The sequence below is a fragment of the Hakea prostrata genome, chromosome 11 (assembly GCF_041222555.1).
Source record: "Hakea prostrata isolate BN-2017 chromosome 11, UWA_Hpros_2, whole genome shotgun sequence".
NCBI classification, from domain to species: Eukaryota; Viridiplantae; Streptophyta; class Magnoliopsida; order Proteales; family Proteaceae; genus Hakea; species Hakea prostrata.
Genome location: NC_142610.1, coordinates 25,248,388 through 25,276,381, shown reverse-complemented (window position 1 = coordinate 25,276,381; position 27,994 = coordinate 25,248,388). Strand labels below are relative to the sequence as shown.

Here is a 27,994-nt window from a genome sequence, read left to right as displayed (position 1 = left end):
TATTATATCTTATTGTAGGTTAGGGTTAGTCAAATGTGACCATTAGTTAATTGTGAGTAGTGACTCAGGAATGAATCAAAAGGGAAAGTCGTGAGTTGTTGGTAGGGTAGTGAGCAGCCACCTGCTACATCTATTTAAAGAACATGTGGAGTCTGTTAAGATAGACTGAGCTTCTCAACAAGCCGGTCCTCTCGCCTTTCTCTCCACAACCTAGAATACTTTATCTTCAAGGGTAGAGGATGCCACAATGCCCCTCCAACCACATTCAAGAATGGACCTCTCTGAACAAACACGTATTGGAATAGGAATCTGCAATCCAGCTGGGAAACAAAGTGCATTAAGAGAGATCTTGGTTACACCTATTGTCATTTCTATAGAACAATGGTTCAACGGATATGTTAGGTTCATTCCAGGCTACCAACAGCATGGACAACCTAGATTGAACTTTGTGTTATGGTTCATTTAAGCAGCTGGCCGTTTGGGTAAAACCATTCCTCCAGGGATTTTCACCAGGAGAGCTTTATATAAGCTGACTTTTGGACCGAAAAAAAAAACCATTTCTACACCCATGGCATGGCATAATGTGATTAACCCCCCCCCCCCCCAATCCTGCTGTGGCAGCAACAGGATGCTCTGAAATGCTACTCTACAACAACTGGAAATCTTTTAAGCTAATCCATTAAATAAACTGGAAATGGCCTGCTACCTCACAGGCTAATACCACTTTGAAGTTAAAAAGTGCTAACTGATGCAATTATTTAAGTCAACCTTTATGTCAAACACTCTAACACAATGATCAGCTCCACAAGATGCAAGCTGTATGGTGCTGCACTCTGCCTTCTTCTCCAAGTTTCTCCAAGCCAAACGGTGTACAGTGGAAACATGGCATATGAATGGATCAAGCTTTACTGCAAGAGCAGCAATGAACCCGGGCAGTGCCATGCCGTCACCGTCAACTCTGCCTTTAAGACTCCACAGTTCAATGAGTCCACTTTCCATTCCAACTGCTAGAATCCCTTGATTCCTTGTAGCGTCACAACCGACCCAAGATAAGGCAGTAATACTACTGCTGAATTGCGGTAAAGTCATGAGCTGCTTAACTGAAGAGGAACCTTCCACAGACCAGATCTTAACAGTCTTGTCCCTTGAGCCTGTTGCAAATTCATGACCATATGGATTCCATGAGCACGCCCATATTATTCTTTTGTGCCCTTCTTTCTTAGCAATGAGCTCATAGCTGACTTCATCTACCCCTAATTCAGAAAAAACCAGAAAATGTTGCAGTTATCATGAATTGTAAAAGCTTAATAGAACAGATATATTAATACACTATCATACAACTCAACTGTGAACACCAGGCTCACCCATTGGAGAGCAGAGCATAGAAAAAATGCTCAACGGTAACTCCATCAGAGTTAGCAGGACTTCCCTGAATGTAAATTAAGACTCACTTTCCAATGAACCTTAATCAACCCAAACTTCGTCATATCTGAAAACATCAGCTTTTTCATGATTTACTGCAGAATTTGTGGTCACTCAATTGTTCTCTAAACAAGAGATCAATGACCCAATGCGCAATGGTATCAACAGGTATGTAAAGGCATGGGGTGGCAAACTGTAATTACAAGAGTTAGCATGACTTCCATGAATGTAAATCCAGACTCATTTTCCATAGAACCTTAATCAACCAAAACTTCATCATATCTAAAAACTTCGGTTTTCTCATGATTTACTGCAAAATTTGTGCTTACTCAAATGTTTCCTAAACAAAAGATCAATGACCCAGTGCAAAATGGTATCAAGAGGTATTCTACAAGGCATGGAGTGACAAACTGTAATTACAAAAATAACCAATAGGAATTGATTGGTTAATCACCCAATGCTAATGTTATCAATTCCCATTCTTAGTTGACCACTAACGCAGATACCTTCATGGCACCTCCAAGTTATATGGACTGAAATCAACCAGCAAGCACCAAGGGACAGCAACCAAATTTTAAAATTTTAAGGCAATGTAATTGGTCTTGAGATTATACCTGTCCTTGTGAGTTTGAACACTGAGAACTGGCGATCCCTGGAGACGGCCAAAAGAAGAGAGTCATCATGACAGAATTCCATCTGTGTCACAGTTAAGCTATGAGATTGCAAGCGCCCAACTGCCTTCCATGAACCAACTTGCCACAGCCATATTTCTGCCACTTTTGCTGATTGGGCCTGCAAGATTGATGTTTATGAACAGTTTGTAAGATGGAAAAGCAGACAGAGCAACAATGTGAACCTAAAAAATAGTGATCTTCTTTGGTAAGACCCAAAAAAATAGTGATCACATTATAAACATGGATACAGCACCCAACACTAAAAAGAAAAAGAAGTGACACCAGTAACAACGTTCACTTTAACTATTTGATTGTTCAGATGAAGGCTTTATCCAGACAAATCCAATCCTGCCATCCATAGAAGACAGTTACCTCACTCTTTTCCTCCCAGTCCCCACACAAACAATACAGAAATCCTATTGAGTAAAAATGTTACTAAGAGTCCCAGTACACAAGGCTCCCACTATTGTAGGGTCTAGAGGGGCAAATATGCAGCCTCGCCACCAGCCTTGCAGGAGAGGCTCTTTCCAGGTTTGAAACAGGTAAGTGATTATCTCTGAAAAAGGGAAAAAAGTAAGTTGTTTTCCACAATATAGGAATTTTTTTTGGATGAATAAAGAAATCATAACCAAATGAAGAAACCGGGGGGGGGGGGGGGGGGAAGAAATACACACAGGAACCAAACCCAAGAGCCCCAACAAAGCCAACAAGGCACAAAGCTAAACAGCAAAGCCAAAGGAGAAAAAAGGATTAAACTCTAAAAGGCCAAAAGGCTAAAAGCCCAAGACAAACTTGACTAGAACGCAACTATGTTTTTCCTGAGAGACTTGAAATCAACAATGAAGTCTGTGTCAACATGGCAGCACCATTTAGTAGAGCAGTTGCTTCTCCTACAAACATCGCAATCTGGGACAGATGAAGGGGTTTCGATCTCAGCAGTACCCTCAAGCTCTATCTTATGAGGGGCAGCCTGCTTAAGGTCGGTTCCTTCCGAAGGCACAAGAGAGAGGTCTCTACATCCATGGGTCCTGTGGTTTGGGAACCCACCCTCAAAGTGACTAAGTTTGGAGGAAAGGAGCTCAGACAAGAGAAAACACTAGGCTGAAACCTGCAAGGTTATTAGTTCTCAATCCTTCCTCTTTCTCATCCTGTTAATAGTATTCTTCCATCTTTGAATATAATATCCCATTTTCCATGCCCTCCTTTTTCTATTTTCTGTTTCTCCCCTTAAAAAAAAACCATGCCCCAATAATAGAATAAAACCCTGTAGTGTTGTATCTTCTGTATCATTCATTCCATCTCATACAAGTATAGATCCATCAGGTGCATATAGTGCCCTTGTTTTTTTCCTTTTTTTTTTTTTTTTTTTTTTTTGGGGGGGGGGGGGGAAGGGTTTGGGTAGGTGCCTATCTATGGGTGAGGGAGGGATGATGAGAAGCAGAAGCTTGAACCCAAGAACTCCAGGTAGGGTGGGTTTTTAAGATCCACACTCCATAGTGAAATCAGTCACTTATCCCCCCCCCCCCACCACCAAAAAAAAAAAAGAAGAAAAGAAAAACTCATAGATGCTTATCAAGAGAAATTCTATGGTTCGTCTACAATTTTCAACCCCAACCCAGACAAAGAACCCAGTTTCTGAGCTATAATCATCCAGCCTCAGGTCCTCCAAAGCATGTAGAGAAGTCATAGATGCCTTAATTACACCCTTTCTTCAGATCATTGCTACTTCAGGGTTTGGCCAAACTTAATCCTGAACCTAGGTTACCCAATTGTCCCTTACTCTTCAACCACTGAATTTGCAAAATTTGGACATTTCCACTTAAGTTCACAGATATTTTGTCTACCATCAAAACCTGTTTGTTAGTTGTCTAACAGCTGATCTATCATTTTCAGAAACCATGAATCTCAACTGCACAGCCCCCTCTGTCTCACCTTCCCAGATACTTCAGAGTCAATATGAACATCGTGTAGAAAGCTTTTGGGACTCGATAAAGAAGGAAATATCATCAGAGACATTGTCTCAAGATGCTTAATGGCAGGTAAAGCTCAAGTAAGAAAAGATAAGAGTAGTAATAAAATTTTATACCTTACATGACGAAGCAATAAGCCTCCCTTCATGATCACAGCATAAAGAAAATAGCTCATTCCCATGACCATAAAGTTTGTGTGTTTCTGGCCATAACGTATGCCATGACAGTTGATCTTCAATAGGAGGTTCTGTTAAAACAGTTGGAACAGCATCGGGGATAGTTTCCAGGGTGTCTACAACATTTCCATTTCCACTTGAAGCTTCATTAGTAGCTGCATTAACAAGTGACACATTAAGAGAGTTAAGTAGGGAAATCCGAAGTCCATAGAACTTGCAAGGATAACAGTGTGGGATGCTGGCAAAACATCAAACTAGATTATACGTGAAATGGAAACAGATTGCTGCTAGGTTGCATGGCTACTATACCCAGACACAGAATGCACAAAATTACCACCCAGACCCTCCTGAAGTTAAAACCCCCATCTAAGTTGATGTCCAGCACATGCTCTCATTGGCTCCTGTGCTGGTGCTAAGGCTACACAACCCAAGCAACAATCTCTTCTCCATAGAAGAAACAGTATAAAAACATCCGATAGTAGAGTAAATTGGCCCCCCAAAAGATTTTTTTATTTTTATTTTATGTGACTTACATCTTCCTAACTCAAGAATGGTTATACAATATACGATCACTTGAACCTAGACTTCCTAAAATTGGTTGTGGTGGAAAAATAAAACCCACGATGCAATGATACCTATCATGTGCTTAAAGATTTGAGCAAAAACTAAAAGTTGCATCTGTAGTCAATCCCCCTTCTGAAGATATCTCAGACATAGAATTCCCCTTGCTCTACAGAAGGTTAAAAAAAGCCATGGATAATACCATATACCATTATTTACTAGTTTTGACAACTGAGTCAATAAGAATACAATGATGAAATTACAAAACAGCAAATAAAAATATACTTCTGGACACCACCACGCTTTCTTCTGTTGTAATTGATAAAAAGGTTCGGAAGCAAAAGTAAAACACTTTCTAAAATTAAGAAAAACAAAACAATGCCAAAATTTTCCACAATGAGATTCTAAAAGAATAATAAATTGCATTCAAATTGATGCCCTACTGCTTCACATCAAAGGACATTGGTGATTAATCAATCATCAATCATTAATCATAACAGGAAATGACAAGGAGAATTGCAGAAATGGGAGTTGTTTTCTTTCAAGTTTGAATAAGACTTGTTCATTGCATTTAGAGGGAATATAGAGGAATGGGGTGGGGGTACAAACATAATGGAAACAAAAATGTCAGATTAGAATAGGAATTCCAAGAATGATGAGCCTTCAACAGTTTCCCTTAAGTTCAGATATTACAAGTTCCAAGTTTGAGAAAAAAAGTAATACACAAAGACCACAAAACAAAAAGCATCAAGGTTCATCCAGAATTAACATAAATCAGCACTCATTTGGCAACAAAGAAATTATTTGAATGATAAATGTGTGTGCACAAGGAAGCAAGGCGAAAGAGAGAGAGAGAGAGAGAGCCTACAGTGGCTGTAAATGGGCTTCTGCGATAACCCAAGAGCAGACATATTTGCACCCAGGATTTGAATGTCTTCTTGAAGATCTTCAGGAAAACTAAATTTCTCAGTAGTTGCATGAGCCAGTGTCTTCAAAAACGATAGTGGGGCTTCAAATACTCGGGCAACTTTTTCTTCTGCTCCACTAACAAACCGGTGGTTACCCTTTCCCTGAATGACCGCAATGCAGTTAATATCATGCCCATGAACTTGTGGTCGAGCTATTTCATGCCAACATTGCCCATCTCTGAGAGAAACATCGTTTTTCCAAGGACCAAAAATACGTGTAGTCTGCATTTTTTAAGAATATGCAATTAAAACCATATAAAGTGATGAAGCAAATTCAAGGTTCAAATGTTAGCCATCTAGTTTAGAGTAAACATCTCTTTATACAATGTTTGAGGATTTAATACTTCACTTTCAAGGACAAGTTACTCAGAAAGTTGACATGCTTATTTTGTCCTTGGAAGGACGCAGCAAAGGAGTCCCATGAACTAAAAGACTTAAAATGTGGAATTTCAATCAAATTATCAAAGATAAAATCTTCATAATACTCAAGACCCACACCACCTGTTCCCCTCCCCTCACCCCCACCCCTTGAAAAAACAAAAGGAAGAAATTTTAATGAGTAGCTTCAGAATAAAGTGTCATGAGAGAAAAACCTCTGGTGAGGTATAAGACTAAAGTTCAAAAAAGAATGTATATAAGTGAAATTTGATGACTCAGGAAACAATATGATTAGGGTATATCCTTATTAAGAAATTAAAACTTACCTCTTTTGAATGGCAAATCTGCTCTCAAATATAACTTTTATGGAGAATAAATTTAAGGGGACAAGTACGATGGAGCATTAGTGTTTCACAATATTCAAAGGAGCCCGGCTATGGGCATTGAAAGGCAAGTAAGAACAATTAACAAATGGGTTCAACTCCACATTTTTGAATATATGAAAACTATGAGTACTGCTGGTATATATTTTAAACAAATTAAAAAGAGGAGTCTATTAGAATGTGCTAGAGATGGGTTACAGAAACCTCAGTATCCAGACAATTGTTTCATATGTCAATTTGTATACAATAGAAAAAGTATGCATGCTACAACTGCTTATCCCGAAAGCACAAGCTGTTAAGTAGGGGCTACAATGATGTCTATCAACACACATCAACAAAATATAAGTATTTTCTGGGCACCAGTCAGGTGATGGTTGCCTGGGTTGGATGTTCTATTGACCAAACCAACAAACTTACAAGAAGCTATATGAAAAGGGTTTGTACAATGGAGACTTCATTGTTGACTTCTATAAAAACAAAAAAGAACTAGATATTGCTCCAGTAGATTAGTCTTGGCCTATTGGTCTTGTTGTGGTCCTTTCTAGAATCTAGTTTTTTTTTAATGTTCTTTCTTTTGCTGCTTGCCGTTAGGTTTTCTGTTAGCTTGGCACCTTTTGTTGGTTTTGGCTAGGCTCTGGCCTTTGCTCCACTCCTCCCCCACCTTTTTTCTTTCCTTTGGTCGATAAATTTATTTATTCATAAAAAATGGGTTTGGACAGTGGATAGTCCAACGCCCAGCCAGATTTTTGAAGAATGATTTTTTTTTTGGGTCCCACCTCTCTTTTACACTCTTGTTACCCTTTTGAAATATATTTTAAGTGCCCATGGGGAGGGAGGGAGAGAGAGAGTGCTCAGCACATTTTAATATTTAACAACTTATCATTTGATTTGGTAGATTAGAGTCGTTTGGGTGGCGGCCCGTCCGGAGACCAGCTCCGCGGAGGGAAACCTATTAGGCAACTGGGGTCCAATACCTTGGGGGGAAGGGGCTTCCTTGCCCCCCCGTGGGGGCCGCCCCCGGGGTGGGGGTGTGCTTGTTTGGAGACCTAGTATATTCCTGGTAATTTCTATCATCCCGCTTGTACCTTTCAACAAACTGAAACACCTAGAAGAATCTAGAATAAAAAAAACTATGCAGCAAATGAAGTCAAATGAAGGACCACTAGTACTCTGGAAGTGATAAGCAGAATAAGGAAAATGTTTTCACGAAACTGCACAATATAACTGGTCAATGTATCACCTGGTCATGGCTCACTGACATTAAATATTCACCAGATCGGGCCCATGCAGCATCTGTCACTGCAGCAAAGTGACCGGATGGAACTTTCTGTGGTTGCCAATCATCGAAGTTAACACCAACATTTTTCCAAAGATGAAAAGATCCACCATAGCCATGAGCTAAAATTGAATCTCCACTGGGACTCCAATGGCCACCATAAAAACCTAATGCACAATGACTTAGTTCTCCAACAGTAACCACATTCACCCAGATGCCAGTGGTTTTCTCAGGTTGCCAGACCATCATTGTCTTGTCCATGGATGCAGACAAGATGCTCAGGGGTTGATAACAATCAGTTCCCGCATCAGAAGAAAATGGAGGAGGTTGCCACTGCACTGAATATACCCAATCTTCATGTCCAATGAGCAAGGACTCTAAAGAAACTTGATAGGAGGAAGAACCAGCTATAAGCACAGGACCTTCAATATATGATGCTAAGCCTATTTCTTCTTTCTTGTATGGTACCTTGGTATTATCTGAAGAACTGCGCAATGCCATCTTCCATATGCGAATGCTTCTGTCCTGAGATGAACTTACAAGAAGAAGGCTATCCATTTCAGTCCCGGTATGAATAGGTAATGAGAAGTCTAAACTTCGGATCCAGTCTGAGTGACTTTTCAATTCACAAGCATGAATAAACTGGATAAAGAAAACCAATAATCAAACAACAGAAAAGATATGCACAGGCTATAGGAAAAGAAAAGATCGGGGAAAGGAAACAGGTATTATCTGAGGATGCAAACCTTCCCCTTTCTCTCTCCACAATAAAGATGAACCTTGTTATCTAATCCTCCCATCGCTAAGACCAAATGACCAGTACTAATCCCGGGCAGTTCTGCTAATGAAACTGCAACTACGGCTTTTGAACCAACAGATAGAGTTTCCAGACACGAAAGTTCACATTCGCCTGATGAGAATGATAAAACCAATTAAGCATGGTCATTTGCGCAACAATCAAGAAAAAGGGAGGGGCGAGGGAAGGAAAAAGAAACAAAATCATAGAATGAGAAGGTCAATTTACTATCCCTAGGAGAACTGAATTCACATGAAGAATGCAGACTGTTCACTCATTCTCACCCTGTTCCGAACAAACTGCCAAATTTTTTTGTCAACTTCATACATAAATACATTATATTAGTGTGTATTTATTTAGTTCGAGCCACAGACGTATTTAGATTTTGGACAATCCAAAATGGCAACTCTAGGGAAATTATTCCAACAGGGTTTGATGTTCCATCCTCTCATGGAATACAGTACAGAGCATTTTCACTTGGAACCTATATCCCTTCCTCCCTTGAATGATCAACAAATGTGGTTGAACATGCTCCGCTCAATAATTGCAAACCCTTACCAGACACCCAAGCATCCAAAGGTTGGATTTGTTATCCATTTGTCTCAGAATCTCTGTAAGTTTGAAGAATTCTATGCATAAGCATGCATATAAACAATAAATGGTAGTCGCAAATGTGATCCACAAGAAGCATTACAACTTGTTCTAGTAACATATTATGGGCGTTAATTTAGCATTTCAACATGAAATCCAATGAATAAATCTGTATTTGCCAATTCACATAGTTTTGTGACCGTGACTGCTAAAGAGCTGATGTTTGCTTTGTTTAACCCCAACGAGGTTTTCAGACTAACAGGTATTATTTCTCAACTAACTAACAATAGCAGGATTATAGCCAGCTACTTTTAGCAAAATCTTGGAGCAATACTCTGAAACTAAACAAGGTGAGTGTAGAAACTTCATAGAAAATAAAGATGATGAGAAACATAATAATTTTAGACTCTGGAATGCAAATATCTGATGACTAGATTAGTGTCATGTTCCATAAATGTTGTGCCAAAAGATTTTAGCCACAAAAGGTAACACGCTTTCCTGAAGCAATGTTGGCAATGGCTAACAAACCTTGGAGACGGCAAACCACTGAGGAAGCTAATGTTAATGTAGATCAGTGTGAGATTTAATAAAGATCATATGCAATGACACATATTCTGTGGCATACCTCCAACAGCAGGAGAGAAGATCATTTCCCAAACACAAACAGTACAATCTGACGAAGTGGAAGCAAACACGGACACAGCTTCGGAAACCATAATTCCAGTCAGACATGTGATGCCTTTCTTGTGTGATTGTGGTACTTGTGACACATACCTCCACTGTTGAAATGGCGCAAAAGAAGACAGTAAGTCTAAGTAACAATAGATTACAATGTTCTTGAGGATGTATGTCCAGCCAATATTAAACAAGTTATCATTAAGTAAATCTCAGAGTTTGTTGTTAAAAATTATTAGCAGTTTGCCCTGAAACAAGTGCAAAATTTGTAAAGAAAAATTTTGTCCAACGACTGATGATGTAGCAGTCAAAAGTATCAAATAGCATTTCCAGGTTCCTTCTATCATTGGGTTCTGGTAGGGGCCTAATACTTTCTTTTTTCTTTCTTGAGGGGTTTGAGTTTTCAGACTAAACACATAACAAGGAATGAGGTCACTGCCTTCAGTTCCCACGATGCAATAGCATGTATGAAGTTCAATTTCACAAAAATAAATAAATAAATGCAAGAAACCCAGGACGCACCTTTCCATCTTTAAGAGATAATTCCCATACAATGATGACACCATCAGTGTCCCCTGAAAGGAGAAAGTGCTTCTCCAAACGTTGAACTGTGGATAGACAAGGAGATTCGATAGTGAAGAAAGTCATAGTTGATCCTAATCAAACAGATTATCCCCAACATTTTCATTGAGTACAGTGAGACACACGTAACATAAAGAACTCCATCTGATCCAAGGTGGCCGACTTCAATGTGGTATATATTTGGAATAAGACTAGAAAAGTTCATACCTTTGGAAGCATCCTTGCAACTCGGAAGCCAGTGAGTACAATTGACGAGAGCCTTATGCCCAGGAAGAGTGGTCAAAATCTGGGCACTCTGAGGACAAAACCAAAGAAGTGATTCCACTAAAAAGAAAATAGAGAAAAGCAAAGAAAATTTAAAAGTAAAAGAACAACATAACAACATGGGAAGGTCTAACCTTTGGGCAGAAAACAGCGACAGCGTTTTGGGCGCCAAAAGCCACTAAACCACAGGGACCCCAGGAGATGTTATTGACGACTCTATTGCAACCAGCTCCGATGAACGCTCTTTCCACTTCTACGCTACTCGCAGAAGAAGACATTGTCTGCCTCTCTCTCGAATGGGAACCATTCACAAGTACTCCCAGAAAACAGCAGAGATGGGTCTTCGAAGGTCCAAGCAAAAGATGGATTCTCTCTCTGTTGTGATGAACAAAGACACTAGAGATCCTAACGTGGAAACCAGAAAGAACGAACAACCACAAGCTTTTTTTGGGGGGCCAAGAAAGAACTACAAGCTCACGGTACGCACTCGATAGCACTCTCCTGCTCTGTACTTCGAAATTGGCGAGCACCGAACGCAGCATCAAGCAGTTTCAGCATTCAACCCTACGGAGGAGTTTTGCCGTTGAGAAATTATGCGAAAGCCCAACACGGCTCTGTTTGGTTGTGAGGAAAGTCCATATGGAATTCCTTTTTTCTTTTATTATTAAAAATGTGCTTTATATTAACTCGGTGGAAAATAAGGGTAGGGACTTAGACATTTGCCATCATGGAAGCTTAAACATTGACTTCTCTACTAAGAAGCATTGGTCGTTACTAATTGAGCCAACTTTTGTTGTTAGAGATTTTTCTTTGTAGTAGCCCCAATGGCAGCCCCACTACCTTTAGATGCTTGCCATTTGAGCAAAATCCAATCTTACTATCTAAATCAAGCGCGATGTTATATTTGTAAATATAACATTCCCCTTTTATGTTCAAGGATTTCAAGGTTGCGTTGTTTACATACTCTGGTGCGTATTGTAGTGGGGTGGAAGAGGAAATGGTCCCGGGGAGGAGGAAGAGGGGTTTATTTTACTTTTTCACCCCACGTCCCATGGGGTTTAAAGGCGGGGGGGCCCCCAGTTTTCTGATTCTCCACTCCACTCTCAGCATACCCTACCAAGGGGAAAGTAACCACACCTCGCTTCCCCAGTACAGAACAAGTGTCCTACGTAATAACCATTAATACTTGGATAATTTAAGGGGTGACATGAATATTATAGGCAACTCAGGAGTGTAATAGGTTATATAACTCGGATAATTCAAGGGATGGCATCCATTCTAGGAGAAACTCAGGGGTGGCATTGAAAATTTTACAAAAAATAACCTTCAAAACCCTCCTGTACAAATGAGACCATATAGTACACACGATTTCAATATTCAGTAAATTTCGTTTAAAGGGAACGGTTAATTTTAGATTAGCATTAGTCAAGAAGCGCCTTCGGCTTCAGTGCAAGGCTGCATGTGCAGCCAACGGCTAGATGAACACCTGTACTTTCAGGTTAATCTGAACCATTTAATTCGGCTCAGATGTTGGTGTGCGGCGCCTAAAAACAACGACCAATTGAATAATTAATTGCAGGTAGGAGTTAGCTGTAGCCAAATTGTCTTATGCAAACAAAATCGCAAGTGAGGCGCCATCTTGTAAACTCCATTGTAGTCAGAAACGTTTGTCTTCTAATGCATATCTGCAGAGAGTATCGAAAACAGAGGAGGAAAAGGAAAAATGAATAATTGAGATTATTGAGTTTAATCTAACTGGACCTCCGATCTGTGATGGATATGGCGGCCACCGCCTGTTATATGAACCCAATTTTGCGGGAGACGAAGCATGAGTTACGCATACGTGCGAAATCGGAAGGGATGAAGTTGAGGTCTAGTTCGTGTCTCAAAATGAGGTCTTTATCATCGTCTTCCTCCTCCTCCTCTGTCCAGAGTGATGCGACAACAGAGAAGAAGAACCCAAACACGAAGCCTTCGATTTGTACAGCCGACGAGCTTCATTATGTGGCTGCTGCCAGTGGCGATTGGAGGCTTGCTTTATGGCGCTACAACCCTCCTCCCAAGGTTTACTTTTTCCTTGCATCTTCCTGGTTCCCAGATAAAATTTCGTTGTTGCGTTAAGGACTTTTATTTTCTTTCAGGCCCCTCGGAGGAATCATCCGCTGCTGCTTTTGTCTGGTGTGGGAACGAATGCCATTGGATTTGATCTTTCTCCAGGGGTGAGCTAGCTCTTTCATTCTCTTGTTTAATTTGCATATGGTTTTTAGTTGAGCTTGAGTTTTTTGTTTGGTACAAGAGAGAAGGGAGTGAGTTTTGCGGTTGGGGGGCAGCCGTTTATCTTAGCCTTGTTATGGACCATGCAATGTGCTTGTCCATGCTAATAATCGTTATTGACTCAATCGGACCAAAATCAACAATTAATTATCTGAGACTTTTAACTTTCGAGGCAACCCTATTTGGTTGTCGGTTGTCAGGTTATACTCCAATGAATCTTAACTCTGCCTTCACTAGTTTGGGTTTGTGGCAGGGTTGGAGACTTGGAGTGAGGCATCTTAAAGAAGAACTTATACGACGCCACTTTTTCTATGGTCTTATTATTCTGCCAAACTCCCAACAATGTCCTAGTTCCATTTAAGGTCTTCATAGTGCTAACCCAGAAATTGATCGATGTAGTATGGGTCTCCGCCGTGTCAATTACCAGTAGACTCCCATCATATTTTTCTATTCTTTAACTTATCTTCTTTTATGGGATTGAAGATTGATGTATCTGGGAAGCCATTTAATTATCTTGATTCCTATATATCCCCTGTGCTATGTGATCCATTACCAACTGCCACAGAAATACATGCCAATATATTTTACACCTCTTTCTGACCTGAAAACGTGAACGAGAGAAACTCTTCTTAGTAGGAATTAGAACTTATGAGGATTGAGGAATGCACTATGCTATGGTATCAAATATCCTTCCAATTGGATACATGCTAATTGTGTCATTCCAAATGCTGCTACTTCTCTATCAAAGGTTTGGAAGAATGTTTTTGGATGCTTCTGGTTGAGAAGCTGCTCAGTGAACCTCTAAAGATGACAACGTCAAATGAAGAACTAAGAGTTTTATGGTACTTGTGCACAAAAGACAAAAAAATTTGTATCATCTTTGAGCATACCTGTGAGTTCTACAAGATGGAAATAAAAGAATTACAATGAGGCAGGAAGAACACATTTGTTTCATGCCACCAATGTGAACAATTGAGATTATCTAGACTGAAAATATACCTTGTCATGCAGTTAGTTGCTGCCTCAGCCCCAAATATTTTGGCTTTCTTTTAATATCGTTACATAAAAAAAAATCGCTTTCTGTTACCAATTAAATAGAATAATGGATCTCCAGACATAAGAGAATTTTATTTTTTCAGACAGCTTAAATTTTTTTGGGATTATAGAAAGCACTTGTTTATCTAGTTGGTGTTAGTAAGGGAAAAGTCTTTGGGGAATTGCAATATTGTGTTGTTTCCTTAAGAATGTAAATGAAGGAACTTCAACCATGGTCCAAAACTACCCATAAGTCTTGCTCACGTGCATGAGACTGTCCAATATATAGTTATTCCAAATGACATGATCTTTGTCACCAAAACAAGACATGGGGTACCAGGATGACTTATTCCAAAAATTAGTTTGGGTTGGGAGTCAACAGTGTATCAGTGCAACCTGAAAGCAACCATTTCATGTCTTTTGAGGGCAAGAAATTGATAACGCAGTAGCGCTGAAATTAGTGTTTGGGGGATTGAATGATGTGGATTAGCCTAGCACTGAAATTAGTGTTCAGGGGATTGAATGATGTGGATTAGCCTTCCAATGTGATTTCTGGCCAAGTTGGCAAATCATCCATGTAAAACTCGGGGTAGGGTGACTGAGATTAAAAACACTAGCCTCATGTTAATGATCCATGGCTTTTAGGAAATAAGGATAAAATGGTAAACTTATCTCCTGACAAGGGTTGTTTAGGGATTAAGTAAAATATAACATGCTGATGTAATCACTTAACAAGAGTATAGTAACAGAATGGTCTAATTTGATATTTGAACATAGAAATGGGAGTAGTTCATGATATTTTTGCAAAATTGGGGCTGGACAATATATTATGACATCTATATAAGGGGTTACGTGAAATTTACTCTTACTTTATCACAAGTATATGTCTAATCCTGGTCTGAATCTCAACATTGAAGAACTTTCTAATTTTAATCAACAGAAGCATAAGAAAAAATCAGATGATTGAGTAAATTTTCTGCATTACATGGTATCCTACCACTCTTTGTCATTCATGTTCTTCTACATGTTACTAATGTGTGTCCATTGCTACAGTCTTCGTTTGCACGTCATATGTCAAGTCAAGGATATGATACATGGATACTTGAAGTTAGAGGTTCTGGATTGAGCACAAGGGCTGAAAACTCCAATCAAGTTGATCCTTCTTCAAGTAATAGTGCAATAACGAAGATGACAGAAAGTTCTGCCAGGGGCCTGATAAATGGTGCTATATCTGTGGAGCAGAAGTCAATCATTAACAAAAGTGCTTTGCAGGGTGCTAAAGCTTCAGCTGTTAAGGGAAACACGACAGGTGTGTTGACACCTTGGTATGATTTACAATTGGTGACAAAGTTGACAAAAACAGTTATCTATTTGTCAGAACAACTATCTGGCTTTCTCAGTGAAGGTCAATTAAGGATCATTTCAGCTAGATTATTTGATAAAATAGCGAAGCTCTTAGAAGGTACTCAATGATCTGAAAACTTCAATGACATCAGCACAATGTTTTCAGGTTTGTTAGAAGCAACGCAGAAGTCTTTGATTGCTGACCAAATCAAGTATTTGATTCAAAGGCTTGTAAATATTATTGAAGGACAACGATTTTTTGCACCTCAGTTGTTTGATTTGCAAGAGCGTTTGACTACAACCATAGAGGATTTCCAGAAACAACTTGATTTGATTTTGAAGTATGATTGGGACTTTGATAACTATCTGGAAGAGGATGTTCCTTCCGCGGTAAGGTGACAATGTGAACATGATAACTCACTTAAGTTTATTTTTCCATTTATTAACTCCTGATGCGTCTTCCTGTTGATATGCCTCCGTAGAGTTCTCATAGAATATAAAGTCGATTTTCTTAAAGGCTCCTATGTGATTAATTGTGAAAATCAGGAGTCTTGTCAATGTAGGTGGAATACATAAGGAGTCAAAATAAACCGAAGGATGGTAAACTGCTTGCAGTTGGACACTCTATGGGGGGAATCTTGCTGTATGCAATGCTGTCACGATGTGGTTAGAGAACTCACTCTTGGATGGTGATAATTTTCGTAACTCTATTATACATGTATACGAATACAATATCTGCTCTTTAAACTTCCAAGTGAATCACAACCCCTGTATAGATATTATCCTCAGGTATCTAGTGCATATGGCTAGTATCAGCAACTCAAGTTTACTTTATTGTAATCCTGCTGTGACCTAGCTTTTTGTGAATATTATTTTTCTGTTCTGCTAAGCGGCGGCCGGGGGGGCGCAATGGAGTCGTGTTGAATTTCAAATTTGAAATTCTCTGCTGATTGCAGTGATATTGGTTTGGCTACAAACTTGTTATTTGTACATTTTCTAATCAGAGTTGCCTTTCTATTTCATTTCATCATCTTTTCCTTTCCCTGATGGAGATTCTTCATGATGATATTGAGGTCTGATGAGAATTGATTGGACTATGGTCACTAGACAGCAAGTTGTATACCTGATCCAATGATAGAATCCCTAGGACTAGTTGACAGCAAGGCAGTCTCTTATTAACAGGTATGAAAAAACTGTAAATTGAATTTGACAGCAATGCCAAAGTATAAGACACTATGGTACCACAAACAGCATGATCAATATGCCGTCATAATATTAAATACCAGTGAAACAAACTGTAAGGTATCCTCATTCTCAGTATTCAGTATAACAGGAAAACCAAAAACTTACAAGAGATACTCCAACATGGAAACTGAAGATGGCAGTAAACCAACCTTAAGCAACCCTGAAGGGGCTGTAACCCTTGCTAAGTTAAGAAAGTACAACAATTCCACACTTCAAATTCTAGCCACGACTGATGGTCAGTTCAACAAGTATGTGAGTGATTCAAATTTAGGAACAAAAGGATTCAGAAAATTAGAACTACATTGCCTCAGGGGGTTTTAGCCATTGGATGGCCGTGAAAGCACAATCAAGGGTAGCCCAAGTCTGGGGGGATAAAGTTATTATAAGAATACCTCTAGTTAATGGTTGGATGGAAGGAATATTACTGTTGGAAAATTGAAACTTGCTGCCAAAGAACTCAAATATTAGTGCCACAGGGTATTATTTTGTTTCCTAGCTTTAGTGCTTTAGGGGGATTTTTCTGTCATGCAATAGGGCTATAACAACACTCTGAATAAAGCCTCTCCCTCACTTTTTTTTTTGGGTGAATAAATAATTGAATTAAAGGCAAAGAAGAGAAATACAAAAGAGATACAGAGGGGGGGGGGGGCAACTGCCAGTCAAGAGGAATTGGTTTTTCCCTCTTGGTTTTTGCTGCTACTTCTTTTTTTTTTTTTTTTTTTGGCTACCTGTTTAGGCAATTGCCGGAGGCTGTTATTTTCCTTGCTATTTAGGAGAGAGTACTGGAAATTTGGAGTGCCCTCCTTAGTTTTGGGTAAGTTGGTTAAAGGTAAGATCAGTCATATAATTTGGTCAACTGAAACCCATTTTTAGGGAATCTTGTAATTTCCGCCCCCTCCCCATCCCTTTTTCTTAAGCTTCCTTTAGTCTTAAGGTCTCCTGCTGAGATTTTTTTTTTTGGGGATCCGCCCATCCCTGGCACCCCTTGCAAGAAATACAAAAAGAAAAAATAAAACAAAAGTTACAGTGATTTCTCTTGCATCAATTGCTGTATATTTTTCTGGTACCAGTTCTCCATTGGTGGTCCTTGGAGGTTTCTAAGACACTGTAATATATAAAATTTATTTTCCTACTCAAACTTTCTTGATTACTACTGAGGGTGTAATTCTGTTGTGATAGATGTTTGTTGAACTTGATGCATTTCAGTTCTTTGAAGTGTCTGTCTGATTGCATTGTAATCTTTTCAACTTGGTGAAAGCCTTTGTCAAGGCACTTGTATTCATGGTGTTCATGTATTCTTGTTATTAAGGTGTTGGGTTGACGCTTTTGCAATCTAATACCCTACATGTTTTGTTGGGTAAAATTTTTCAGGAGATAATTCCTTGTCCAGTTTATTCTTCTTTGCTTGTATTTTGCTGAAGTTTGTATGCAACAAGTTAGCAGTATCACAGTCCGGGATTTTACTGGATAATAACTGTGTGCTGGATTACCTTGGTGTTTCAATTTCACTATAAACCCATATTATGTAATGGTACATTCATTGTATAAGGTTTTGAAGGTAGAGAATCCGGATTGGCAGCAGTTGTTACATTAGCATCATCATTGGACTACACTTCTTCAAACTCATCACTTAGACTTCTGTTACCCCTTGTAAGTGAAAATGAAACCATCAACTTCTAGTGAACAGTTGTCTTCCATTCAACTATCTATACCTGTACCTTGCGATTTGAATGGAAAATTATGGTATTCACTTTGCACTGTAGGCAGATCCTATACAAGCTTTTAGTGTTCCTGCTCTTCCCCTGGAGGCATTGCTGGCAGCTGTTTATCCTCTTTCAAGCCGCCCTCCTTATGTCTTGTCTTGGCTTAATCCTCAGATATCAGCACATGGCATGATGCATCCTGAGCTATTTGAAAAGCTTGTCCTGAACAACTTTTGTAAGTTAATACAACGCACACTCAAATATGTTGTTATCTAACTGCTTCTGTGTTTCTGTTGAGAGATTAACACCTACTATAGTTCTATATTACTTAGCTTCCCTCCCAATCTGCTGCTTCATGAAGAAAGCATGTAAATTAAATATCTCAAAGTTCCATTGCTTCACTTAAACTGTGCGTGTATGGTGTACCATCCAATTGCAATGCTGATGTAGGCTCAAAATTGTTTGGCCGGATTACAGGATCAATTAGTTGAAATCAGCAGGCAAATTAGGGTTTCTCAAAATTCTGTGGTTAGGTGTTGTAGGGGCTGTTTAGAGTTTTTTAAGGTTCAAGAAGAGGCTAGATAGGGTTCAGTTATGGTATAGAGGCTAGAGTTGATGAAATCTAAATCTGAACCTTGAAGTTTTGGTCAAACAGGGTCGGGGGAGGGGGGAAGGTTGGATCTGACTTGAGCAAGACTTGAGAGAGAGTGGGAAAGAGGATCATGGGTACCATTCAAAAGGTGGAAAATATTTTCAGAAATATAACTTCAACAAACCCTAACAAATCAACACCATTGAGCACACCCCCCCCCCCCCCCCCCCCAAAAAAAAAAAAAAAAATCTTAATTTGGTGAAAACATAAGAGAAAGATGAAACTTTTATTTGCCAAAATCTAAAGCATCTCTTGCCATGGGAAGATGGTGTCTGATGCTTCCTCTTTGTGATGCCGCTTAGGATCAAAGATTGACATGGACAAACCTTATATTTCAAAATCCTAACATCCAACAACTTTCCATCTTCAACCTTGAAAGATGCAGTCTTTCTCAAATTGCAGGAAAAGGGTTTTTCATCCCATGCATTTCTGTGTGAAAAAGGACAAATTTTAGCATGCTAGGGTATCCATTACTTTTTTCCACTTGAAGGGAATTGACGTAACTGTATCAAAGAGCTAGTTTTCTCACTGCTTTTATTGCGGGATTGTGAACTAAACTGTGCTTTTCCCTTCTGGACAAACCATCATTTATTTAAAGTTCATATGTTCTTTTTGTGACAAATAAAAGATCTTTTAATAAATATTACTTGTTAATTGATGCTCATTCACCACTCTCAGGTACGGTACCTACTAAGCTTTTATTGCAGTTATCGACAGTCTTCCAAGAAGGTGGATTGTGTGACAGGAGTGGTACTTTTCTTTACAAGGATCATCTAAACAAAAACAATGTCCCTGTGTTGGCTCTTGCTGGAGATCAAGATCTGATATGTCCACCAGAAGCTGTGTATGGTAGGTTACAAGCTCACACACATAAGCCATGCTTCCCTATCCCCAACATCCCCCAAGCTTCTTAATATGATGCAATTATATAACCTCACCTTCGTCATTTGCCTCTTGGCATGAATGGAAAAAGAAACCGTCAAAGTCATTTCTAGGGACTCGGTTAGATATAAAATCTTTGGTGAACGGGGTGGTCCTCACTATGCACATTATGATCTGGTTGGAGGACACACGGTATGTAATTTTTCTCTTGTTTTTTCAATAATTTTTTGTTGTTCCCATTAAAAATATATATTATTTGTTGTGCTTCGTACATTAGGTATGCTTATAGTTTTTCTTTTAACTAGATTCCCATGTAGGTTGACTATTTCAAAGTTCATATTCATTTCTATAATTTACTTGCAGGCTGCAGATCAAGTCCATCCTTATATAATTGAGTTTCTGAATGGCCATGACCAGACGTGAATATTCCTGGCGAAATATCTTCACCATTATAGTTACAACTTACTCATATTCCATATTCTTGCAGTCGATTCTTATTGTTGGCATGAACAGTAGATATGTACATTACTAGGAAAGATACCAAAAACACTTTTGGTAAACCAAAAGCATCAGTATTTTGTGCCTTGTAATTGGATACATATTTTAGTTAAAAGGAAACGAATATGAAACATAAGGTTGTAAATCGTGTTTTGAGTGAGATAACAAAACTGTAATAATTGATATAGATTATATACTTTACGTGTTCACTAATTGATACTCTGAAAATTCTCATTGTTCCATTTATTTTTTGTTCATTTCATCTACACCCACCTTTTCCCTTCTTTCGGTAGAAAATATATCATTTCAGATGACCCAGCAGCTCAAATCATTGATATCAATGTTGATGTTGATCTTTAGATGCTTCAAGCCATTGATATTTGTTATGGCTTTTGTTTCAACCAGGGAAAAAAAGGGGAAGGATCAAAAACTCCTAATACAATTTTTTCTTTTCTGTGTCTGTCCCAGTTCAGTTTTCCTGCTACCATACAAAGTTACACCGCGAAGACATGATTCACATCTATAGTTTCTGGCTAAATGCAGATGGGTTGAAGACTTTCTACTCCTGTAGGCATTGGTAGAATTTTTCTTCACTTGATCATGTGAAATTGCTTCGGTGCTGGATATGCACATCCTGCAGCGAATGGTCGAGATTCGAGATTTTGATCTTGAACGTTTGCAGCAGTGAAGTCAAGCTCCTTGATCATGGGATACCTTGGTTCTGCTACGAGTGCTACTACAGCTGTTTTGTGCCTATCGCATCGTTTTGGCATTGGCATTGAACATGGGTTTACTCTATGAAATCTGACTGATGAATGAATCATCAAATCGCAACTTACCCCCAAAAAAGAAAAGAAAGCGATGAGGTATTACAGAGTTGAAACAATCGTCTCCTTTAACAAGACGCGTGGCTTCTTGTTTTCATGTTCATGTCATGAACAAGAACAGGACGAACAGGACGAGACATGGAGAAATGGGGCCGACTACATACTTTTGAAGAGAGTGGAGGCCTACTTTCAATAAAAAGCTTTAATCCCAACCTTGTATAAAGAAGCATACGGTAACAGTGCCAGTAAACAGCCAAAAGCAATGCCAACCCAAAGGAGCTTGGCTCCCACCAAAAATGCCCACCAAATAGGGAGGTAAATTACACACCAAAGAATAAACACTTGCTCATTTTGGAGTTCAATCTATACACAAAAGTAATAGATGAGACAGAAAAGCTGATTCAAAACATTTGAGGTTAATCAAACAAATGAAGAAGCCAATCCACAGTTTTACTGTTGAACTGTTGCAACAGCCTTGCAGACAGGGCAAGCATTCTTACGCTTAAGCCACTGCTTAATGCAACTTATGTGATAGGTGTGGCCACAATCCAGTTTCCCCACCTCGTCATCTGCTTCATATTCCTCCTACAAAACCCATAAATACAAATGTAAGAAGCTGAATCTTAACAAGGGGCATATAATAGGGGTTAAAGAAGTTGAAAAAGGAAAGGAATGCAAGGGATAAACCCACCTGACAAATGCTACATTTCCAATCGAATGCAGTGGGAAGGGACGATGGCAAGTCATCCATGATCATGTGTTTACTTTTCCTAAGGCACCGGAATATCTCATCTTCTCTCAGCCCATTGCTTACGTAACCTATTTTATCACCCAGCTCAAGCAACTCCTGTTTTTATTACCATTATAAAGTTCAAAATATAAAAAAGTGGAAAATATCACCAGCAATAAATGTACTTTAATCCACTAAATAAAAACAAAGGTTTGAAGCGCGATTAGTATGAAGAGAGGACTGCAACATGCAAACCTCGTATGACATATTATCAACATCGAGCCGCCAATCTCTATATTGGTCATATTGATCTGATCTTCCTCCAAGCAGCAGGCCACTTTGGAACATTACAATCTACAGCCAGTTACAGGGTTCAGAAGATGCTTTGTCAACCATATAATAATTTGACAAATCTCACAATAATCAAATGTTTTGTTCACATATCAGTCTTGCACAAAAAGCATGGACAACTCTGAAAAGTTTAAGTCTTGAGAGAGATTAAGTGCTGCATGAATATTGAGTAAATTATGATGCTTTTGGCCTGGACATCTTTAATTAATTAAGATATTGAAAGGAAAAATAGGGCAAAGTGAATCTTAAAGCTGAACTTAATCACTTCTACAGTGGTTCTTGCCATTGATTAGACAGATCAAGAGTCTCAAACTCTCAATAGTTTGCGAGTCACATAGAACTAAAAAGAGAATTGGAAAATTCAAATTTCTAGAGTATGCCTAAGCTTAGACATGTTCTATTGTATACTCCTAACAGTTAAGAATCATTTCTGGAGGTCTAGGACCATGCATTCATTAATTCAACCCCACCAACTGCAACCACACACACACACACACACACACAGAGAGAGAGAGAGCCGGGGGGGGGGGGGACCTACCCTAATGTTCAATGTGCAATGTGAAGGCTCGATACTTCAATATTTAACTAAATAGTAGAGCTCTACTCTGTTATTAATTTGACTAAATTGTTAAGAGTGCAGCTCCATCGTCATATCAGGTCAACAAGGAACTAAACTGTCTGCAAGTACCCGCCCTCTACTTCACTGAATATTCTTGTTCATTTGTTTCATCTACAAGTCTACAACACTAGAAGGGTTTATTAGAGATTTGATTGGAAAATAGGCTAGTCCCACTACCATTCTTATGGAAAATGAACAAATCACAGAAAACAATCTAGGAATGCGCATACAACTTTTCTCATGGGTGTACATATGATTTTGAGTTTGCACCTCTCTGGCTCCAATTCAATGATCATACCATATTAGCTTCCTTAATGCTTCAAGGATTTTAACAGATTTTGTAATGCTCGGAGAAAATTTCATTGTAAACTTTAGTAAAATTTAGTGCAAGGGAATGCATTGTCCAAGGGGAAATCCAGTAATTTCCTAGGTTTCAATGGAATTAGATTGTGAAAATCACATGGTAAGGTCAAAGGAGTCTTTCAACCAAAGCATAACATGGAAAGGCATTGTACTGTTCTGTTGTCCCTCTTGGATGAAAATATTTGAAGTCAAACAGGTTTACAGTGACATCAAATATATCCTTAATTTCATATGCAGTGAGAAGAGACTATGTTTTTAACCTCTGTTAGAATAGTACAAGGACCACGTTTTCTAACTCAGTTTGAATAGTGCTAGGGTAATAAAAATATTAAATTCCGGTAACTCATCAATTAGCAGCCATAGAGGATATGGAGTGAGCAACCATTGACTCACTTAATCTCCAGTTCCTTGTTTCTTCTCTTCACATCTGTGTGTTTGTTCCAGATTTAAAACACAAGTCATCATCCCATAAGTTGGAAGCTATACATAGAGAGCACCACCCCTAACAAGAGCTATTCCCAAGATATGATTGCATAATGCAAGGAGGAAGCATCAGAAGTTGACTAATTTTAACACACCTACAACAGAGGGATCCAGAGTAGCACTCAGGGGCTTTGACCTTAATATTTGGCCTGGGCCTTGACCTACAGAGGAGTATGAATTGACATCTTAGCAGGGGTTCAACTGGATCTCACAAGGTCCTCAAGTGCTTCACTGATGTGTCCTTCCGTACAAGGAGTACCCCTCTACCATAAATTGTGTGCCAAGCTACATTCCTTGGGCCAAAAAGAGGAACTTTAGAATTCTCAGACAGCCAACACCTCTTTATGAGTTCACAAGACTTTTTCTTCAAGCACTGAAATCAAGTATTCAGTGTGGACTTCAAGTCAAAATTAAAGAATTCCAAGGGCATTGTTACTGACCTGTTTATCTTCTATTCTGCTAACCAAAAAAAAAGTTTTTCTATTCTGTTATCTAATTTTCTTTAATAATATTTTAGTTTATTCAAATCTCCACACAAGGGCTAGACCCCTGTTTCCATCTAATTTTCTGGTTACATTCTTCTTCAACATCACTTGGGTACTGATCAGATTTCACCCAAATTTGGCATGCTAGTTTCTGATTATAAGTGTAAGTGTATCCTGTGGAAAAGAAGATGACTCTATCAGATCTAGCTTTAGTGTAAAAAGAAGAACCTTTTCAAGCTCTAACAGGAGACACCATAGACCAGGAAATGTAGTTCTTTAAAACAGGACGATAAAAGTTTTTATCCTTTCTTGCATCATGGAGATAATGTTAAACCATGGTGCCAAAAGAAATGAAAATATACTAATACAGAAACATGCACCCCCATAGCTTTGGGATGAGAGGAGAAAATACATATTACATTACCTCAGCAAGTCCTCCTGGAGAATGATGGCGGAAATGACGGTAGTGCCTATCTCTATCTCCAAATACATCAGATCCTGACTGCAGTGTCTCAAAGACAGATGGAGAATCGAACTCTGAGATGTGTTCGAGATTAGAAGCTCTTCTCGAGGTATAGGAACGCTATCAAGGCAAACAAGAAAAAAGAGAGTTTCATAACCTTCGTTTCAAATAGACAAACATATATATACACAAACACACACAAGCACGGTACATCCATTTACTTAAAAGGGTCAACGTAAATTCGTTCACAATGATATATGAACATTAAAGGCTAAGAAGTATCAAGGGTGACAAATAAAGAAAGTACGAAATTCAAAACAATTACAATAATAAGATTTGAAGTACAATAATGGAATTGGATACACAGGAGCACTTCCTAAATAAGGGCAGTGTGACTGTGTGATCGCCCAAATGATCACCATGTAGAAAACAGAGCTGACTTTTTTTTCTTTTTCTTTTTTCCTCTATAGATCAGCAGTTCGTGCATTAACAAAAATATAACCAAAACTGGAAAGATTTTTACCCTTTTAAGGGATACTAAATGTACAAGACCGCATTGTACCAAAAAAAAAACACCCCAAAGCGCAAACCTTAGAAACAGGGAAACAGGAACTGCAGAAGTCAAGAAACCCAAAACTAAATTCGAAATAATAACAAGAAGGATAGATTCAATACGGGAATACCCGTACAGGATAAATTCCAAACAAACAGCCAAAATAGCCAGAAAGAAATTATGGAGGAAGAGAGAGAACTGAGTTCCATTTTCCACAAAGAAATCCTCACAGAAGGATGAACCACAAATACGAGAAGCAAAAGCGGGAAGGTGGGGGCGAAGGCAAACCTCTCTGTGATTTGAGCGATCCCCATCAGCTCTCCCTCTTCCAGCATTAGGTCTCCTTGCTACAACGCAATCAACAGGATCAGCATCGGCAACGAAAGCTATCCCCGGAGAGCACCAAACATCAGGAACAACTGAAACGGACGTGGGGTTCGTCACCGTAGTGGGCGTCGTCAAGCCCGGCTGGTTCTTCTTCGTTTGTGGGGTCTTTTGCTTCTTCTTCCTCACTTTCTTAGCTTGCCAATCTGCCGAAGACCGAATAACCTCTGGAGCTGAGGCCTGTGAAGACGTCGCACACCCAAGTCCTCTAAATGTTGCGGATGAAAACTTCTTTTTGTGCTGTAATGTCGACGACACTTGGGAAGCATTGTTATCGTTGCCGGAGTTGCTGGTTCTGATGTGGTTCATGTCCGAGTTGATGGTGTTATTAGAGAAAGTGGACAAGAGCAGAGAAGAAATAGTGGATTTACAGCGAGTAGATTGAATAATAGGAGGGATTTGTGTGTCTCGATCTGAAGGTGTAATGGGCTGGGTCCGGGACCTCCTAAGTCTAATTTCTTCAGCTGTCATCGAGTTCTCTGCAACAGCAGCCATGATTGAAGGAAGAGACAGAAAAAAAACCAGGGGAGGAAAGGAAAAAGGTGGAGATCAGTTCTGAAAATTAAGCTTTGAACAGTTTGATTTGTACCGTGGTAGAGTGTTGGTGGAGTTTACTGGTTCTTGCTTTTTTTCTTCCTGTTGTTCTCCTATCAGGGTCTTTGTTGGATACTCTTTTTAAAGATTGGAGATGTGGGTGGCAAACAAACTTATGATAAGCTTTTGTTTCTTTTCTTCCTGGGCTCTCTTATTTTTTAAGTTATTATTATGGAGAGAGTTTTCCAAAGGAACCCTTTAATCACACCTTGTATAGATCTGTGATGTAAGTTCTTCCCTCGGTCATCCATGATTTGATGTTTGTGAGAACAACTGGGGGTATTTGAACCAAACCCAGAACAGAGAGAGAGAGTGAGAGAGAGGGGGACATCTAAGCATCTTCTATGGGTGCTTTTGTATATGCGAACATAAATCTCCAATTGATTAGTTTCCGTCGAAAGGCCAACTAATTGCAATCATGTGAAGAGATTAAATTTCTATGCTTTCCTCTTTTTGACTCTTCTCTCTCTGTAATTTCTTTGGTGGAAAGCATACAATAGAAAGCATACAATTAGTTATCAAGTCGGCAGGTTCCCAAAGTCCTACACTTCCACAGTTCCACTACATGTGAACCATATGGTCTTAGACTCTTAGTCTTTCTCTTTCCTTTTTTCAGACGGTGAGTGGGTGGTGACTCTCAGTTAGTGATACAATTATACCTTCATTCGTGGCGTAATTGTTTGCTTACTGTCACTGCAATACTGCAATGACAAAGAGCTAATAGACAAAGTGATGCAACTATATGATTTGCAATTGTACAACGTTTTTTCTCTTTCTGTTTCTTTTTTGTTTTATTGGTAGCACTGAAAAGAGTTGTTATGTATCAGAATCATCAGACTCTCTTTTGAAAAAAAATCCCAAATGTCAGAGGGGGCAACCACCCTCAGAAGTCAGAACACCACATATCCCTGAACAAGTTTCACCTTGCACTAATTCTTTCTCTTTATTTATTCAAAGAACTAGGAGAGCAAATTATCGAGAGCAATAGAACAGTTTCAGAGATACAGTGGCTGATATTTCATTTTCATTGCATCAAAGGAAGAATTGAATAAGTTCTCTAATTATAGAAGGCAGATCCTCTTTGGGAACACATTTAATCTAATACATGAAGTACTACTACTACTTCTGATCCCTCTACTGTTTAAACTGAGGACAGTATAAGCTGAGTTTGTGAAGCCATTCACCCAAGTTTAATTACTAAGCAAATTGGGTGCATGTGTCAATGTGTCATTTCTCAGATTTGGTGGTTAGGTTAATGGTTGCCACCCTTTGATGTCCAAAATTGAACCAAACATTACTTTTAGCATCAGTAATAACAACCCAAATATCGACTCAAGAACTGGAACAATGGGAGGAGATTTAGCTGGGTTTTTCAATTCATTAACTTAAGGCTGGGTAGTTCTAAGTTTCTATTGTACCATTTCTATTGAACCAACAGTTCAATTTAAGTCCATGATTTTTTATTATCCTGAAAAGAAAAATATATAAAAAAGAAGAAATAAGACATCTAAAGCCAGCTGGGTAAAATAGATGACTTTTTAATGTTTGGTGGTGGAGAAAGCAGCAATGGAGGCAGCGGAGTATTCCAGAAGCTTCACCTCTTCTCTTCGGGTTGCAGATCGTCTTCGCAGAAATCGTCCGTGTTGGTCGATGGGTTTTCTCCTTTGCTTCTCAAAATTAATGTGGATGCGCTCTGGGGGTGGAAGTGGGCTGGGCCTCGTTTGCGGGGATGGAAAACCCATCATGGGGTTGGTCCGCCTTTTTGCCTCGTCCTGTGGGCGAGTGTGGCTCGG

The 27,994-nt window shown here is 39.1% G+C and overlaps 3 protein-coding genes across 6 annotated transcripts; 1 reads left to right on the top strand and 2 right to left on the bottom strand.

Moving 5' to 3' along the window:
• Nucleotides 1-617: 617 nt before the first annotated feature.
• ELP2 (elongator protein 2) lies at nt 618-11,342 on the bottom strand. Its single transcript, XM_089140350.1, has 10 exons — nt 10,851-11,342; nt 10,660-10,747; nt 10,393-10,478; nt 9,821-9,974; nt 8,555-8,718; nt 7,773-8,450; nt 5,672-5,993; nt 4,183-4,397; nt 2,037-2,214; nt 618-1,253 (listed from the first exon to the last, which is right to left on the bottom strand). The coding sequence occupies exons 1-10, from the start codon at nt 11,256-11,258 to the stop codon at nt 742-744; spliced, it is 2,805 nt and encodes a 934-aa protein (XP_088996476.1). The 5' UTR covers nt 11,259-11,342; the 3' UTR covers nt 618-741.
• A 965-nt stretch (nt 11,343-12,307) lies between these two features.
• Nucleotides 12,308-20,901, top strand: LOC149001097 (uncharacterized). 3 transcript variants are annotated; one of them, XM_089139965.1, is made up of 10 exons: nt 12,308-12,780; nt 12,858-12,935; nt 15,079-15,430; nt 15,536-15,759; nt 15,933-16,035; nt 18,173-18,264; nt 18,378-18,552; nt 19,648-19,818; nt 19,943-20,043; nt 20,215-20,901. In XM_089139965.1, exons 1-10 carry the CDS (start codon nt 12,490-12,492, stop codon nt 20,272-20,274), a joined length of 1,647 nt encoding a protein of 548 aa, XP_088996091.1. In that variant the 5' UTR covers nt 12,308-12,489; the 3' UTR covers nt 20,275-20,901. The 3 variants fall into 3 exon arrangements, with proteins under 3 accessions (XP_088996091.1, XP_088996089.1, XP_088996092.1); XM_089139963.1 differs by having other exon boundaries at nt 18,164-18,264; nt 20,215-20,900; XM_089139966.1 differs by having other exon boundaries at nt 15,079-15,334; nt 18,164-18,264; nt 20,215-20,897.
• Nucleotides 20,902-21,305: 404 nt separating this feature from the next.
• On the bottom strand, nt 21,306-26,475 carry LOC149001096 (RING/U-box superfamily protein). 2 transcript variants are annotated; one of them, XM_089140792.1, is made up of 6 exons: nt 26,197-26,475; nt 25,512-26,086; nt 24,632-24,790; nt 22,162-22,260; nt 21,868-22,023; nt 21,306-21,761 (listed from the first exon to the last, which is right to left on the bottom strand). In XM_089140792.1, exons 2-6 carry the CDS (start codon nt 26,076-26,078, stop codon nt 21,627-21,629), a joined length of 1,116 nt encoding a protein of 371 aa, XP_088996918.1. In that variant the 5' UTR covers nt 26,079-26,086; nt 26,197-26,475; the 3' UTR covers nt 21,306-21,626. The 2 variants fall into 2 exon arrangements, with proteins under 2 accessions (XP_088996918.1, XP_088996917.1); XM_089140791.1 differs by having other exon boundaries at nt 21,308-21,761; nt 25,512-26,474.
• Nucleotides 26,476-27,994: the final 1,519 nt, after the last annotated feature.